General features: G+C 53.3%; 1 protein-coding gene across 3 annotated transcripts in view; it reads left to right on the forward strand.

Annotated features, from left to right (window-relative positions):
• Nucleotides 1–12,348, forward strand: part of PTPRU (protein tyrosine phosphatase receptor type U) — a 74,614-nt gene extending 62,266 nt beyond the window's left edge. For all 3 annotated transcript variants that reach the window (XM_074926385.1, XM_074926386.1, XM_074926387.1), the window contains 4 exons: nt 2,393–2,518; nt 4,789–4,946; nt 6,049–6,184; nt 8,750–12,348. In XM_074926385.1, the coding sequence (XP_074782486.1) occupies nt 2,393–2,518; nt 4,789–4,946; nt 6,049–6,184; nt 8,750–8,812 (483 nt within the window). In that variant the 3' untranslated portion in view covers nt 8,813–12,348. The remainder of the gene's footprint in view (nt 1–2,392; nt 2,519–4,788; nt 4,947–6,048; nt 6,185–8,749) is intronic.
• The last annotated feature ends 2,502 nt before the right edge of the window (nt 12,349–14,850 follow it).

Here is a 14,850-nt window from a genome sequence, read left to right on the forward strand (position 1 = left end):
AGACAAACGTGGGTGGATATGAAAAAGGGCTCTTCAGGGCATTTTAAACACCAAGTTTTGGCTGAATCAAATGTTAGGATTGGATTTCGTTAAGTAATAACCACCCTTGTGTTTGGGGCATTTGGGAGCAGAGAAGTGTAGGGTTTTCACAGGCCTAAAAAATGATGGAGAAACCCAAGCACCACTAGTTTTCAGGCTCCTTCAGCGTGGAATGGACACGTTGGGAATAATGTGAGGCTGGCGTGTATCCCCCCGGTGCAGAACTGCCCATCCTCTCTTCTTTGGAATAACCCCCACTGTGTGATTTCGGTAGCGCTGCTTCTGTCGGGGTGTGCGTGTCCCCAGAGGATGCTCTGAGCTTTCAGCAGGCTCTGTGTGCTGCTCCCGGGAATGAACTGCACACGAGGGAGCGTTTCTTTTCCGAGAGGGTGGTCAAACCCTGAAAGAGGCTTCCTAGAGAGGTGGTTGATGCCCCACGCCTGTCAGTGTTGAAGAGGCATTTGGACCCTGTCCATAAGAACAGGCTTTCACTCTTGGTCAGCCCTGAAGTGTTCAGGCGGTTGGACCAGATTGGGAGTTGTAGGACCCTTCTAATGCAGCTCTTCTGTTCTATTCGCTGTAGGATGGTGTAACTGAAGAGGTGAGAAGGGGGCTGTGTGGTGGCTGTTGCCTCTGTGTGCCTCTGCGAGTCCAGGGCAGAGGGTGTGGGTGCAGAGCCAGCAGCCCGGGGAGGCTCTGGCCGGGCGGGCTGCGCGGTCCCGGCGCGAGGACGGTGCTCGGCACGTGGCTGCATGGAGCCCCGGCTGGCAGGGCCGGTTGCCCTGAGCCTGGTGGGCTTTGCTCCCGATGGGCTGGAGCTGCCTGGCTTCCCTCTGGGCACAGCGCCGTGGGAGCCGGGCGGATGAAGAGCTTTGCCTGCAAGTGTGGCTGTGAGCGAGAGCAGCTGTGCTGCCAGAGCAGCGGAGGGTCGGCCTAGGTGAGGGTGACGCTCCTGCACCCATCATTCACCTTTATACACATTTACCCTCACTTGTGCTTAGATACCCACTGGGCACCAAGTGCCCCTTTAAAAACCCAGCCCTGGAGCAGGGCCACTGTATTACTGTCCCTCCACTGTGTCCATCCAGCACCTCCCTTCTGCAGCACGGACATCAGCTGTCAGCTGAGCCCAGCTGCAGTGGACCACAGCAGGGAAGGAGGCAGCAAAACCAATTTCTCACTCTCAACCTGTTCTTTCATTCCATGATCCAGAAACATCCTTCAGCCTCACAGGAGCTGCCCACTCCTGTGCCATCCTCCCACAGGGTGCCAGGTCCCATGCAGCAACCAGTGTCCCCTGGCACTGTCCAACAGGGACTCTGCTATTTTTCTTCATTATACAGCCCTGCCTTTCTCTCTGGATCTCTATTCTTCAGGGATGTCTGTGTTACAATATTTAGCTGGATCTTAAATGTTTACCAGTTTAGGACCAACAAGTAATAAATCAACCTTTACAGCAGGCAGCTCTGAAAGGTGACTTAGAGGGTATATCCCTCACTTGAACTACGTCTTGCCGAAGGAAGTTTTAATATCTAAATTATTGCTCCAAGTCTAGAAGGCTTAAAGATCTTGGAGATTTATAGCCCCTATTAATAACCAATTATTTCTCAAACACATTTGCCATGCAGTTAGGCCCAAGCCGTTAGATGACCTGAAATGCTAAATGCCCTGTTAAAGTGCGGTGACAAATGTCATATATTTTGTGTCGATGCTGGTTTCCCAGCTGTCACGGTGTGAAAACAATTGCATCTGTGACCCTTGAACTGAGCCATCCATCAGCGCTGTGCTGGACACGTGGAGAAGGAGCAGGAGTTGCTCCCCAGCAAGGGGAAAGGTCCTGGGCTGCAGGTCGGGATTGATTTGACTTGGCGGGATGTCCTGGCCACAGGACGAGGGGGACTGTCATCCCATATGGCTGTTGCTGCTGATGGCAGAGCAGCATCTAAAGGCGATGGGGTTTGAGAGCAGACTTGGAGCAGCCAGGCCCTGCTCCATCACAGTGCGGGCTCAGGCCTCTGCTTGGTGGGGCTGAGGCAGGGTCCATCCTGGACCAGCAAAGTCCATCTCCAGGAGCACCAGCTGTGGCGTTTGTGCAGCAGGGGTTGGACCTGACCTTTCAGCTTCGATCCTCCCAGAAGCTGAGGGACCTTCCATCCATCAGTGCGCTGTGGGTCCTGCGTGAGTAACGGCGCTGTGGGTCCAGCACCCCATCTTGGGGCCACCCCCTCTGCCTGCAGCCCCTCTCCAGCACCAACCACTCTGTTCCACTCAGTGTCACCTGTGGTGCATGGTGCCCCTTCCCCATGTCCCAGTACATGTTCCTGGTCATGGTGAGCTGTCCTTCTCTCCGCAGCCCTGTTTGCAGTACTGGCCTGAGCCGGGGCTCCAGCAGTACGGCCCCATGGAGGTGGAGTACGTGTCCGGAGCGGCGGATGAGGACATCGTGTCCCGTCTATTCCGAGTCCAGAACATCACACGGGTGAGGGTCTCTCCTCTGGCTCCGTGCCAGTGCAGGGGGGGTCAGGGGGGATTCACGTGTGTCTCTGTGTGTGTCCAGGGGCCCACCAGGCATCTCCCAGTGCAGAGGTCAGGCTGGGTGAGCTCGTGTGCAGGGGGGACATTGCTTTTGTTAACCTCTGCACTGAGGAAGGTCTGGAGCATTTCCAAGAGCTTCTTTGTGTGAGTGAAGACCTTTTTTTTGGAGAGCAGGATGATGCATCTAGTGATACTACGTGTGCCAAGAGCTTGTCATAGCCCAGCCACATAATTCTCCATATAAACTAATGGAATGGTGCTGTAGATGCTGGTGTTTTCTTCAGCCTCATCCAGCTCCTCCAGAGGATGCAGCCCCAGCTCTTCACCTGGCACAGAGGAGCCTGTAAAATCGCCATTGGCTCCATCCAACCTTTTTGGAGTTCACAGCACCTTGCAAGATGTTAGGTAACTCTGTAGGAAGACCTTTCTCATCCTGCTCAGAGGTCCATCTCTGCCCTGCCACGGATGTATCGCAGGATGGAGACTCCCTGCATGGGCACAGCAGCTCCCCTGGGACCAGCAGAGCCCTTTTCCTGCAGGATGAGAAGATCCACACAGGTTTTCACCTGTTGTTGCATTGATGCTTGGCTGGTTCAACTTGCCTTTAAATGAAGAGAAACGCAGTGGGATTGGGAAGGGACAGGGACTGCGATGAACAGCCCCCCTGAGTGCACAAGTGTACGTGGAAAGAAAAGCGGAGTTAACTACAAAAGGCAGACATGAAGAGGTGGTGTCCCTGCGGCCTTTAAATCTTTCAGAGGTGGACAAGAAGCTGAGGCTGATGCCTCAGTGGAGGTCATCGGGCAAATGGGAATTATGGAGCTTGGCAGGATGTGTGTGGCTTGGCTGATGGCATGGCTGGGAAGGGTGCTTCAGTGAGGGAGCTGGGGTTGGAGGAGATAAATCCTGATTATCTGGACTCTTAACACAAAGAGGGGTTTGGTTCACGCTCTCTGTGGGGGAATCTGGCATTTTTTGGGTGTAAGCACAAAATCCTTCACCAAATGTGCTTTGCTCTCATGGTACAGTACACCCCATGCTGATTTAAAATGCAGCATGACTGAAATCTCTGGATCTAAGAAGAGAGTTCCTCAGGGAGCGACTTCTTGCCCTTGGCTGGAGGGGAGCTGGGCACTGGGGTGTCACAAGTCCTCCAGAGCCAGACGGAGCTTTCACCTGAGCTTCAAAACAGATCCCAAAGCTTTCCTTCCTGGACTGTCAGAGGAGTCTTATCCTGTTTTAACTCCACTTATTTGTTTCATCTTCCCCCTCTGCTTTCCTGCCTTCCAGCTAGAAGCAAAGACTCAAGCCCAGGGAGGTCAGCCCGTCCCAGCCATGTCACCAACCCACATCGGAGCTCCTGAAAAGTCCAGAAAAGCCCCTGTACATTTGGGATGTGCTGGTTGGAGTGGGCACCGAATGCCCCCAACACCCATTCCCCAGGCTGAGGCTCCCTGCAGAGCCACAGGAATGCCTGGTCCTGCTGCCTGGAGATGTTCTGGTGCTCGCCCTGCTCATCAAGCATCTGAAATTGGGTGGATGGAGCCCTCCAGAGCTGGAGATCCCCCATCTGCATTTGATCCCCCCTTTCTCCTCCAGTGTGTGCTCTCACACGTGTGCCACTGAGCCCCGAAATACAGCTGGAGTGTGTGACCCGTGGTTTCATCCCATCAGGCACTCCTGATGCCCCGAGTACTTCTGAGCAAGAGCTCTGCATCTGCCTGGCTAAAGCCTGGCCTCGTTTAGCTTTGTGGCTGTAATCCTCCTCCTGGAGCCTGCTAACCAGATTAGGTTTCAAGACTAACCAGATTACCAGGGTATTAGGGCGCATTTCCACTGTTCCCCTCCTCTGTGGGTGGCAGCTTCTCGTCAGCCTCCTGGTCTACAGCAAACACAACAAAAACACATCTTCTACACGCAAGACAAAGATGGGATGGAGAAGCCTTGGGGAAGCTCAGGGCTCTGGTAACAGGTTTTGGGAGATACAGAGACAGCCTGAGATGCTGCGAGTTAGGATAAACCATGTCAGCGGAGCTTCCCCCGGGTGGAATGGGGTGGTGGAAGCAGTGTGAGCTGCGCAGGAGAGGGCTCGAGTTTTCCTCTCTTCCTCTACTACTCATGCATGGCAAAGCCCTCTTGCCCTCTGTCAGACCTGCACTGGAGGCAAATGAGGGCAGCCCATGGGTTCAAGCTGATGAGGTTTGCTTTTTCTAGTTGCAGGAGGGGCACCTGATGGTCCGGCATTTCCAGTACCTGCGGTGGTCAGCGTATCGAGACACCCCGGACTCCAAGAAGTCCTTCTTGCACCTCCTGGCCCAAGTGGAGAGGTGGCAGAAGGAAAGCGGCGATGGCCGGACCGTGGTGCACTGCCTGTGAGTGTCATCTAGTGAGGAGCAGGCTCTGGCGTGGGGGGAGATGCCACCAGCACATGTGTACCCAGTTCTGCTTGAAAATCCTCTAAAAAGTCCTCACGGGTGTGACTTTGTCCCCAGTGGCGCTCTCTCTCCCACAACATGAGTTTTGCTTGAGGCACTTTGTGGTCACCACGTCAAACCTCCTCCATGAGATGGATGTTTGGTGGGAGTGACACCTGCCAGCAGCAGCCCTGCTGTTCGTGCCCGTACCCTGCCTTGCAGCGAGGTTCAGCAGAGGTCCCCGCCCTGTCACCACGTCCCATGTATGTCACAGGCTCCAAAGGAATGTGGCAGGAGCTGTGCAACTCCCACTACTTGCTTCTCATTGAGGTGGACATGCTCTCCATCCCCCTCCTGCCAGCTGGGTTTGGCTCACACAAACACCCGTGTGTGCTCTCCTCGATGGGACCTAGCACGTTCACAGATTGGTAGAGACAGCAGGCGAGCCTTTAATCAAAAATTAATTACAGCCTCGTCCGTCTTCATTAGCCGAAGGATAATTTGAGAACATGCTTTATAAAACACTGGCATCGTATTCTCTCTTTCTTTCCCTGGTCCCCTTTGCTGCCAGGGATCAGACGTGGTGGTGTGGGATGATTTCAGCCCAGTGTGGGGGGAGGTACCCGGTGAGCTCTGTGCTGGGGAAAATGTGGGATGGTTCCTCCAGCCACCACCACTCAACAGGTCATCAGCCCAGGGTCACCCTGTGGAGGGGAATGGTGTGGTAGAGGGACACAGTGGCTTCCGCAAGGCCCCATGAGGAATTGCTCTGTGGCAGGGCTGGAAACTGGGCCCAGATGTCCAAGGTCCGGCTGTGATGGTCCAAAAAGGTGTTTTCATGCTCTGTTGTGGCTCTTGTGAGGACCAGAGAGCAGGATCACAGCTCTTGCCACTGCGTGGGTCTGGTTCAGGTCCCCCAGTTTGGGAGGACTGTGGGGTATGGGCTCCTGTTGTGGGACATCTGGGATACAGGGATGGATAGAGAAAGGGGGAATAGAGGGAGAAGGAAGATGCTCTAATGCCATGTTCTCACCACTAACACGTGTGTTTCTTCCACCAGGAACGGAGGTGGCCGGAGCGGCACCTTCTGTGCCTCCACCATGATCCTGGAGATGATCAAGTGTCACAACATGGCAGATGTTTTCTATGCTGCAAAGACCCTTCGCAACTACAAGCCAAATATGGTAGAGACCTTGGTAAGCACGAGACACCGCCAGCGGCCACCCTGGCTGCTGGTCCCCAAAACACCTCCTTTCCCACCCCAAATCCTGATGAGGACTGTGGGCATCCTCATGCAGAGCACGTCTGGGCGAGCGTGGCAGCGCCGTGCCGCGGGCTGGGGCGGGCAGGGGGGTGAGGCAGCTCTTGAAAGCAGCCTTGGACTTGCCTTCATCTCGCCGTGCCGACATGCCCTTGGCGTCGGCTCTGGGCTTGTCAAAAATCCTTCCCAGGAGTAATAAGGCAGGTTTGCATTAATTCATGGGATGTAATTGCAGCTCTTCAGAGGGTTTGTGGCGCCGGGAGCAGCTCCGAAGTGGAATCAGACAAATTCCTGTTGGAAATATAAAAAGGGAACTGCATTTTGAGTGAAATTAATTGGTGGACAAGCTGCTGGGGGCAGCCATGCAGCCACATCTCATGATGGAGAGGCTGGAGGTGGCAGCGGGTCAGGGTGCAAAGCCTGTGCCCTATTTCAGGCCCTGGATAACAGGACAGGGAATGGAGCAGCGCGTGTCTATCCCCGTGGTGGAGGAATCCAGGTGCTTTGTGATGTTTTAAAAGCAAGCCAGCCGGAAATGTTTACCCTGTTTAGATTATAAAATCCCTAAGTTGCAAAATGAAATGGTTTTGAGGAGGGGATGTGATTTGCATTAGGAATTAAAGTGGAGGAGAAGGTGAGGGAGGGGAGAGGGGAGCAGAGGGAGGAATGCAGATAATGGAAAGATGATGTGACAAGCATGAAGCCACCAGACCCATTGGGCTAAATTGCAAAGGCATTAAAAAAAAGGCAACATTTCACATCAGGACACAAGCATCCTCCAGCCTCAAATGAACCTGAACCATCTATTCTGGGAATCCCAATCTACCGGAGTCACTGGGAGGCCGGATCCTCACACGATTTAAAGAGCCACAGCCCAGCAGAGAGCAGCCAGCACGTAGGAGCTTCCCACTGCCCATGCATCTTCCCCCTCTGTTTGCCTGTGGGGTTTATTTTATATGATGATAAATGGAAACAATCCCTTTTCTTAATCCAAAAAGCATTATGTGCTTTTAATCTAAGCTGTCACAGCCTCCTCGCTTTGCAGCCCTTTTCCCCCGCTGCCCGTTCCCACCTGGGGTCCCCGAGCAGTCGCCCACCCGCTTGGGGGATAACAGGATTTTCGTGCTGGTGCTCAAGCTGCCGATGAGGATTTCAGGAGATGAGCTCTCCCCTTTCCCTCTCTGCTGTTGCACCCAGGATGCTTCCACAATATCCCAGTGCTCACAGCGGTGTCAGAAACCTGATTTTTGGTGGGTTTTTCTTCCCCACTCTGGCTGATTTTGCTTCTTGGATGCTTGAAGGAGATGCATCTCATGGAGATGGGCACTGCCAAGGTCCAGGCTCCCCTTGTAGTCTTCTGTGCTGTGCATTGTATGAGGATGGGGGGGCACAAAAACAGGTCACGTAAAGGAGGACAAGGATGGATGAGACTGCCTTCGCAAGCCCAACTTCAGTGAGTTTTGCTATAAAACCAGGAGCCAGCCATGCTGGGCTTTCCCCTCGTGCAGCTGGGGAGCCAGCTATGGGGGGAGCAAAGGGTGGGAAGGTGCTGACACTGCCCGTAGCTGTCTCAGGGAAAGGAAGGGGTGGGACAGTGAGCCTTTCCCACTCGCACCCCTTGGCTCCAGCCTGGCTGTCACAGGTGGGTCAGACTTTGACCTGAGCACCAAAATGCTTATTTGTTTGCCATTTCCCTTGGAAAATTTGGATTTTTGGAAGCGAAAGCTCCTGGGACTTCCCTTCACGCCTCTTCCCGCACCCAAAGAAAACGCCCAGACCAAATCCCTGCCAGGAATGGAAAACGGCATTTTTTTTATCTGCAGCAAGAGAATTTGTGATGAGAAACGCCCTGGCAGCCCTGGCAGGGTGTCTACAGACAACGGATGCAGTGAGCACGGTCCTTATTTGCAGCCTCACTGAACTCAAAAATAGAGAAACTTCTTGATTTCAGGGACAAGATTCTACTTCAGACGCCAGGTCCCATCCCTCCCATGGCTCTGCCACTATCTGATTGATGGATGTCAATCACTGCAGGGGTGGGGCGGTTCCTGTGGGTGAGGCTGGTTGGTGGAGCCCTGCACTGGTGCTGCCTGGTTTGCACCCTGATGTGGTAAATAAACCGTATTTTTGTGGTAAGGGGACATCACAGTCCTTGTCCATCCTTTGGGGGAGGTGAAGGTGCTGTGTGGCCCCAAGTTGCAGGAAATTCAGCACGTGTGGTGGTGCCTTTGGATCCGGGGGTTGATTCGTCCCCCTTTCCCAGGAATGGGTGTTGTTTCCCAGAAGTGGAGTTTCTCCTGGCTGTTTCTTCAGCAGAACTGTCACAGGGGCAGGAGAGGGACACAGCCCCCAGTGAGGGGTGTGACGTGTCTTTGTCCCATAGAGCCCCTTCCCAGGCTTTTTCTTAGGGCTACCAAAACTTATTTTGCCCCGAAAAGGGATATCTTTGAGAAATTACTTGCTTGGGATCATAATAACCCTCTTTTTCCTCTCCAAACAGGAGCAGTATCATTTCTGCTACGACATAGCACTGGAATATCTGGAGTCCCTGGAGACCAGATAGCACCTCGCCAGAAGAGAGGCGGCAAGGGCTTGCGCAGGGGTGGTGCCAACCGTGCGTTTTGCACTTGGACGTTGCGTTAGCGCTGAAAGCGAGGAGGGAAACAGCAAAGGGCCCAACGAGAAAACCCATCAGATCAAGAAAAATGAAAGGACGTGGAGACGTGTCAGCCGCTCCTCATCTTCATCCTCCGCTCTCCATATTTTCTTCCCACCCCAAGTGCATCGGAGCGGCCGCGGGTTGGATGCCACGACTCGTCCTGTCCCTGCTCTGAGTCGCGGTGGTGGGGTCGGAGTGTGCAGGATGTGGCCCCTCAGTGCTGCCTGGGCATCAATAAAGCAGCTGGAGAGGAGGCCAGGGCGGGGAGGAGGAGGACAGAAGGAGCCGAGGCCATTTCCCAGCAGGGAAGGATGGATGTTTGGAGAAGAGATGTTGCTTTTTCAATTGTGCGTGGAATTGAAGCAGCTCTTCCGAGGAGCCCAGATGGCTGCTGGCAGGTTTTGCCCTTGGTGGGGACATGCTCTGAGCCAGAGCAAAGACCCTGAGAGGAGCTCTTGAGTTTTTGCCCGTTTGCATCATGAGTTTGATCTTCGCTTTTTTTAGTTCTGTGAGTTGCAACCTTTTGTGTATCCAGCCCTGGAAAGAACAGGGGCAAGGGATGGGAGGTGGAGGGTCGGGGCTCGACAGCTGCCTGGGCTCATGCTGTGGCGCGGGGGACACTTGGCCATGCGATGTCCCTCTGGAGGGACCAACCCAGACCCTTCCTGGCACCCTTGCAGAGCTTTTCAAGTGATGGTTCCCCTAGCTCTCCACACCATCTTCTCCATCTGTAGCAATTCATTCCTCCTGGTCTGACCCAAAGACCATGGGTCTGTTTTTAACCTGTTCTTTGTGAATCGCTGCACACGAGACACCTCCAGTGCCCAGAAACAAAGCCCTCAAAATTCAGGTCCATCCCATATGCCTCCTGGGTGCCGCCCCAGGCAGCTGCCCATCAGTGCTGCTTGGCTTTTACTGGGGTGGATGAAGCAGGACAGGGGGGTTTGATGATGGCATTGGTGTGGGGTGGGCTGTGCTCGAGGCTGGGTGTGGGGAGGTCCCCACGACGCCAGTGCCACCCAGGGACAAGCATACAGGGCCGGTGATTGAAGGTAGCTGATAGTTTTTGGCTTCATTCTGCTGCAGGCGGGTGTGAGATGTCACTTTTTCTGTCTGATAGTGTGATAATTACAGGGGTTTCTGCTTACAGCCTGGTTGTAATAAAGCTGTGGTGAGGGTTTTCTCTCCCTGCAAATGGCCTCAACAAGGTGCAACCAGAGGGATGCAGGTCTGGGGTCTGCCTCAGAGACTCAAGGAACTGAGGGGAGGTTGCTTCTGTCTTGAGGGCTGTGCAGAACCCTTCATGGTCATTTTGGGGGGGGGATGAAGCAGAAGAGTTGAGAAACTGTCCTCCATATGTTGAAGGTTGCACATGGACAACCCCATCCTTCATCCCCCTCCATGGTTTCCCCGTCAACTCAAGGCAGGGGAAGCTTCCCGGCCCTGCCTCCTAGAGGCTGGGGATCCCTCTCGCCAGGGAGCTTCTGTCAGATCCATACCACAGCTGGAAGCTTTGGAGAACGCTGGCTAGACTGAACTGCAGCATGAAGGCTGCAGAGCCAAAACAGCTGCGCCCTGGATGAGCAAACCCAGGAGATACTTCCATCCGCCTTCCAAGGGTGGAGGAGAGCAACAAGATAAATCTTTGCCCTCTCCCCACTTGGAGAATGTCCCACCTGCTGCCTTGCAAACACCCAGGGGTGGTGAGCAGGATTTCAGCAGCATCGAGACGTTTTGCCCAAACATTTGGCTTTCCCGCCTGCTCACTGAACAATTCACACGGCCTGACAATAACTTATTCCAAGGGCTATGCAACATTATTCCCCTTCTTTCCATCCCTGCTTTCTAACACTGTTCTGTGCCCATTGCTGTCTTGTGACCAAATAGCCTTTTTACCCCACCAGAGCCTGCAAAATGGTCCAGTTACACCAGTACCTGGTAACACCGGTACTCGCATCGCGAGCTGTGACTTGGAATAAATTAGTGTCCTTTACCCAGTCCCCGTCTCTCTGTAGACGTGTCCGTGCTGTCCTAGGGCGCAGCGGGGAAGGCACCGTGTGGTGGGTGCAGAGTTTGTTTGGTTTTGTATGAAAATGGCTGAGCTGAGCCTCTGAAATTCCTGGGAATAGGCTGATGTTGGCACTGTTCAGCCCTGGAGCCTTGGGGGCTGGAGGGATGCTGCTGCTTCATCCCAGACCTTCCCAGAGCCTGGGCCACCTGCGTCCTCCCTCCGGTCCAGAGGGAAGGAGCATCCCACAGTCCTTCGCAGGTAAAGTGTTGCCAGAAAGAAGCAAAAAGGAAAATTGAAACCACATTTAGTCCTAAAGAGACAACAGAGACTGAAGGTGTTGTACATATGTTTTAAAAGTGAGATTTTTTTTTTTGATATCTCCTTGCTGGATGTCTCTGGGTTTTTAGGGCATCTCTTGTGAAGGGCAAACTTTGAAATCAAAGTGCTATAAAAACCAACCAATCTCCAACTCCTACTGAGATGCTCGTATGACATGAGGCAAGGACATCCTGTACATAGAAATATATATATAGAAATATATATATAAAAATATAAATACTGTTCTTAAGATGGATAATGTTTATTGGTATTACAGATTGGAGTGGTGCTTTTTTTTTTTAATAAAAATAAAATAACAACAAAAAAAAAAAAAGAAAAAATTAAAACCCAAGAAAAACACCAAAGTGGAACAGTTTTGTCTATATGCAGAAAAAGTGACCCTGAAAGTTGGCAGCATCCAGGAGCTGCTGCGGAAGGGACTGGTACCATGAGGCGGCCCCACTGCGGAGGAGGACGGTGCCGTGGGACCGAGGGAGGGACATGTCTGATGTGGATTGTACCACGCACATCCAGCTGTTGTTAACTGTTTTTTTATTATTATTTTTGGCTTTCTTTCCTTTTAAGAAAATCAGTTGCATAAATAAATGTTCCAAATTTGTGATGGCCTCTGGCGTTCTTTCCCTGGCTCCGGTCGGGGAGCTGTGGTATGCGGAGCCCTGATGCAGGTGCTCACCAAGCAGCTTCTAGAAAAGACCTGTCTTGCTTTTCAATGGTATTTTGGGGGAGCGCATTGGCAGGGCCAAACTCCAGGCCTGCAAAACCTTCATGGCACAGAAGAGCTGTGTTCACCCATCGCCGTGCAGAGGAGGCAGGGTTGCCTTGTGCTCGCAGGGCTTTGCTGTGGGTTTTCTCCTGGTAACAGCAGGGTGAGGCCTTGGACCGGGCAAGACTTGCCAGCCAACCTGCGGGGTTGGATGTCCAGAACTTCATGCAGCACTTCTGATGGAAGTTTTTCATTTCTGGAAAAGGTGTTGCGGAGGAAGAAGAAACCGTCAGAGCATTTCCCAGCTGGAAAATGAAATCCTATTGTAAGAAAACCCTTCAGGAGAAGAAAGCTCCTGCATTGTCTACAGTGATTTATTTTTTGCAAAGCAGCATTCAGTTAAATGTGTTGTGATATTAAACGCTTCCAGTAACACTTGAGTCTTAATTTAATGGAGACCAAGGAAAAAAACATTCAAATTGACTTGTCAGGACTGTTTTTCATCTTTAATTAAGGTTCGTGAAGGATGCAGTAATTACATTTTACCAATAAATAATAAAAAGAGGGATAACGCAAATTAAAACCAAGAACTGCACTTGTGAAAGGCTCTGGGTGTGCATGTTGCCCGTGGGCTGTGGGTCAGCCTTTGCCAGGGGTGTCCCTGGGGCTGAGCTCGTTGTCCCCAAGCCCGGCAGTGCTGTGCTGCAGGGCAGGGTCACCTCGAGCAGTGGCTGTGCCCTGGGTGCCAGGGGCCACGAGCTGGGCCACCTCCAAGTGGCCTGTTCCCCGGTGTGGGGGGTTTGGGGCTGTTTGGGGACATCGTCCCCTGCCTGGGGAGGGGTCCACACTGGAGCAGCTTCCCAGCAAAGCTGTAGACCCCATGCCATCAGCAATGTCCCACTACTGCTTGTTCCTTCCCTGTCCCACTTGCTAGCCATGGTGGTGACTGTGCAAAAGCCAACCTTGAAAGCAAACCAAACTGGAAAGCATCTGATAAATTTGCATCTCTGAAGAATAAGAGAAAGGGAGCCTTCTGCAAGGTTATTGCTGTGCAGGCTTCGCCTGCTCCCCTGCAGCAAACAGCCTGGCCCCAGGGCACGCAGCTGGGCTGGCCACTGCCTTGGTGGCTCAACCATCCAGAGCCACTTCTGATTTCTTCGGTGCCCGGTCACCCTCCTCCTTGCAGTCCCCTCCCTGTTGGAGCTGGAGCCTCGCTCTTCCCAAACTGTATTTCAGCCACAGCTCGTTGGGCACTCGCTGTCACTGGCTGCTAATGATGAAAAAACCCTTCCCCTGGTTTTATGAAAGCCATCATTCCATCGGCTGGGCTGTGATGAAGAGAGAAACAGCAGCTGCTCCCTGGGACCCTGCTCCCACCAGGGATGATGAATTGCCTCTTCTCTGCTATGCCCTATTAAGGTAAAAAAAGGAGCTGTTTCTGTGGGGACAAGGGTGGTGGTGATCAGGTTTGGTGGCTCTCTGAGGCCCCGGGAGCTTGGGGCGGTGGGTGGCACCTCTTTCCTTCCTTGTTTTATCCCTGCAACATCTCGAAGAGGCATGGACAGCTCAGGAGAGCCCTGTGGAGCGGGGGCAGGACCACAAGTCCAGGTCCCTGTCCCGTGCAGAAGTCCCATAGAGATGTCCTTCCTGTCCCCACTCTGGCTCATCAGCATGTCCTGGTGAGTGATGCATTGGGGGGTGGCTGAGGGATGGGGTCGGGATGGAGCGAAATGCTCCTTTCCCCAGTCCACAGAGCCAAGAGTGCGTTGGCACGGCTGCAGGTCTCCCCGCCGCTCTCTGCCAGGCACGGATGGATTAGAGCCGTTTAAAAGGAGCACTTTGCATTTCAATAACTAATCCAAATGTGCTGTCCAATGCCCAACTTTTGGCCCTTGGGAATTACTCGCCAACTCAATGCCTCCTTTGTGCTGTTATCTGCAGCACACACGCCCTGGTAGAGCTGGTAATTTCCCTAAACCAATGTCATGGTATTGTTGGAGGTGACTTGGATATTCTTGTTCTGTTCACAGGCTCATTCCCTAATCCGGGCTGGCAGACGGTGCTGGATCTGCGGGGGGAGCCCGGCTCTGGCCCCCGGCTGGTGTTCAGCAGTAGCTGAAGAGATGGCAGGCGGAGCCCCCTGTCCCCATCAACCCCTGTCCTCCCTCCCGGAGGGGCCAATATTCCCTGTGGATGCTCAGCTCTGTCCTCGCCAGTGACCATTCTGTCCTGCTGGTGTTCCCTGTGCCGTATTTCTGGATATCATCCTGTTTCTCACAGCAGCGACATGGGATGGAGAAATGTGCTGTTCTTCCTGGGACAGGAGCAACCCACGTTTGCCTCCTTCCTCCTCTCTGGTGCAGCAAGTACCGGGGCGTGCAGGGAGGTTGTTCCTTGCACCAGCACCCCTGTCCTGGGGGCTGCTCGAGGTGGTGGCAGCACCACTGGTGGTGGGGGTTGCGGGAAAAATTAATTTAAGACATCCCCCAGGAGTCTTTGGCTCATGAGATCTGCAGGCAGAGCTCCTGGAGAGCATGTTGCCCCAAGCACATTTTTAGGACATGGGAAGTGTTGTCAGGCTGGTGCCCAGGTCTCATCCACCCATCTCAGTGGGTGGGGGTCAGCCAGTGCTCAAGGGATGTGACCAAGGTAGCCAAAGGAATTATGGGGAGAGTAATTCCCACAATTCCTTTGAGAAATTCCTTTTCCCACTTCTCCTCCAGTGCTTCAGGCAAAATGGGTCCCTTCCTGGCATGGGGGACCTACCTGAGGTCCCCCCCCTGTCCCTCTCAGCAGCTCATGGCAGTTTGCCTTCTCAGGTTTTGTCTTGTTCCTTTTATACGTGGCATTTGAAAAGTTGTCTTGAGTCAAGGGTGAGGGCAAAAGCAG

Source organism: Athene noctua, chromosome 24 (genome assembly GCF_965140245.1).
Source record: "Athene noctua chromosome 24, bAthNoc1.hap1.1, whole genome shotgun sequence".
NCBI classification, from domain to species: Eukaryota; Metazoa; Chordata; class Aves; order Strigiformes; family Strigidae; genus Athene; species Athene noctua.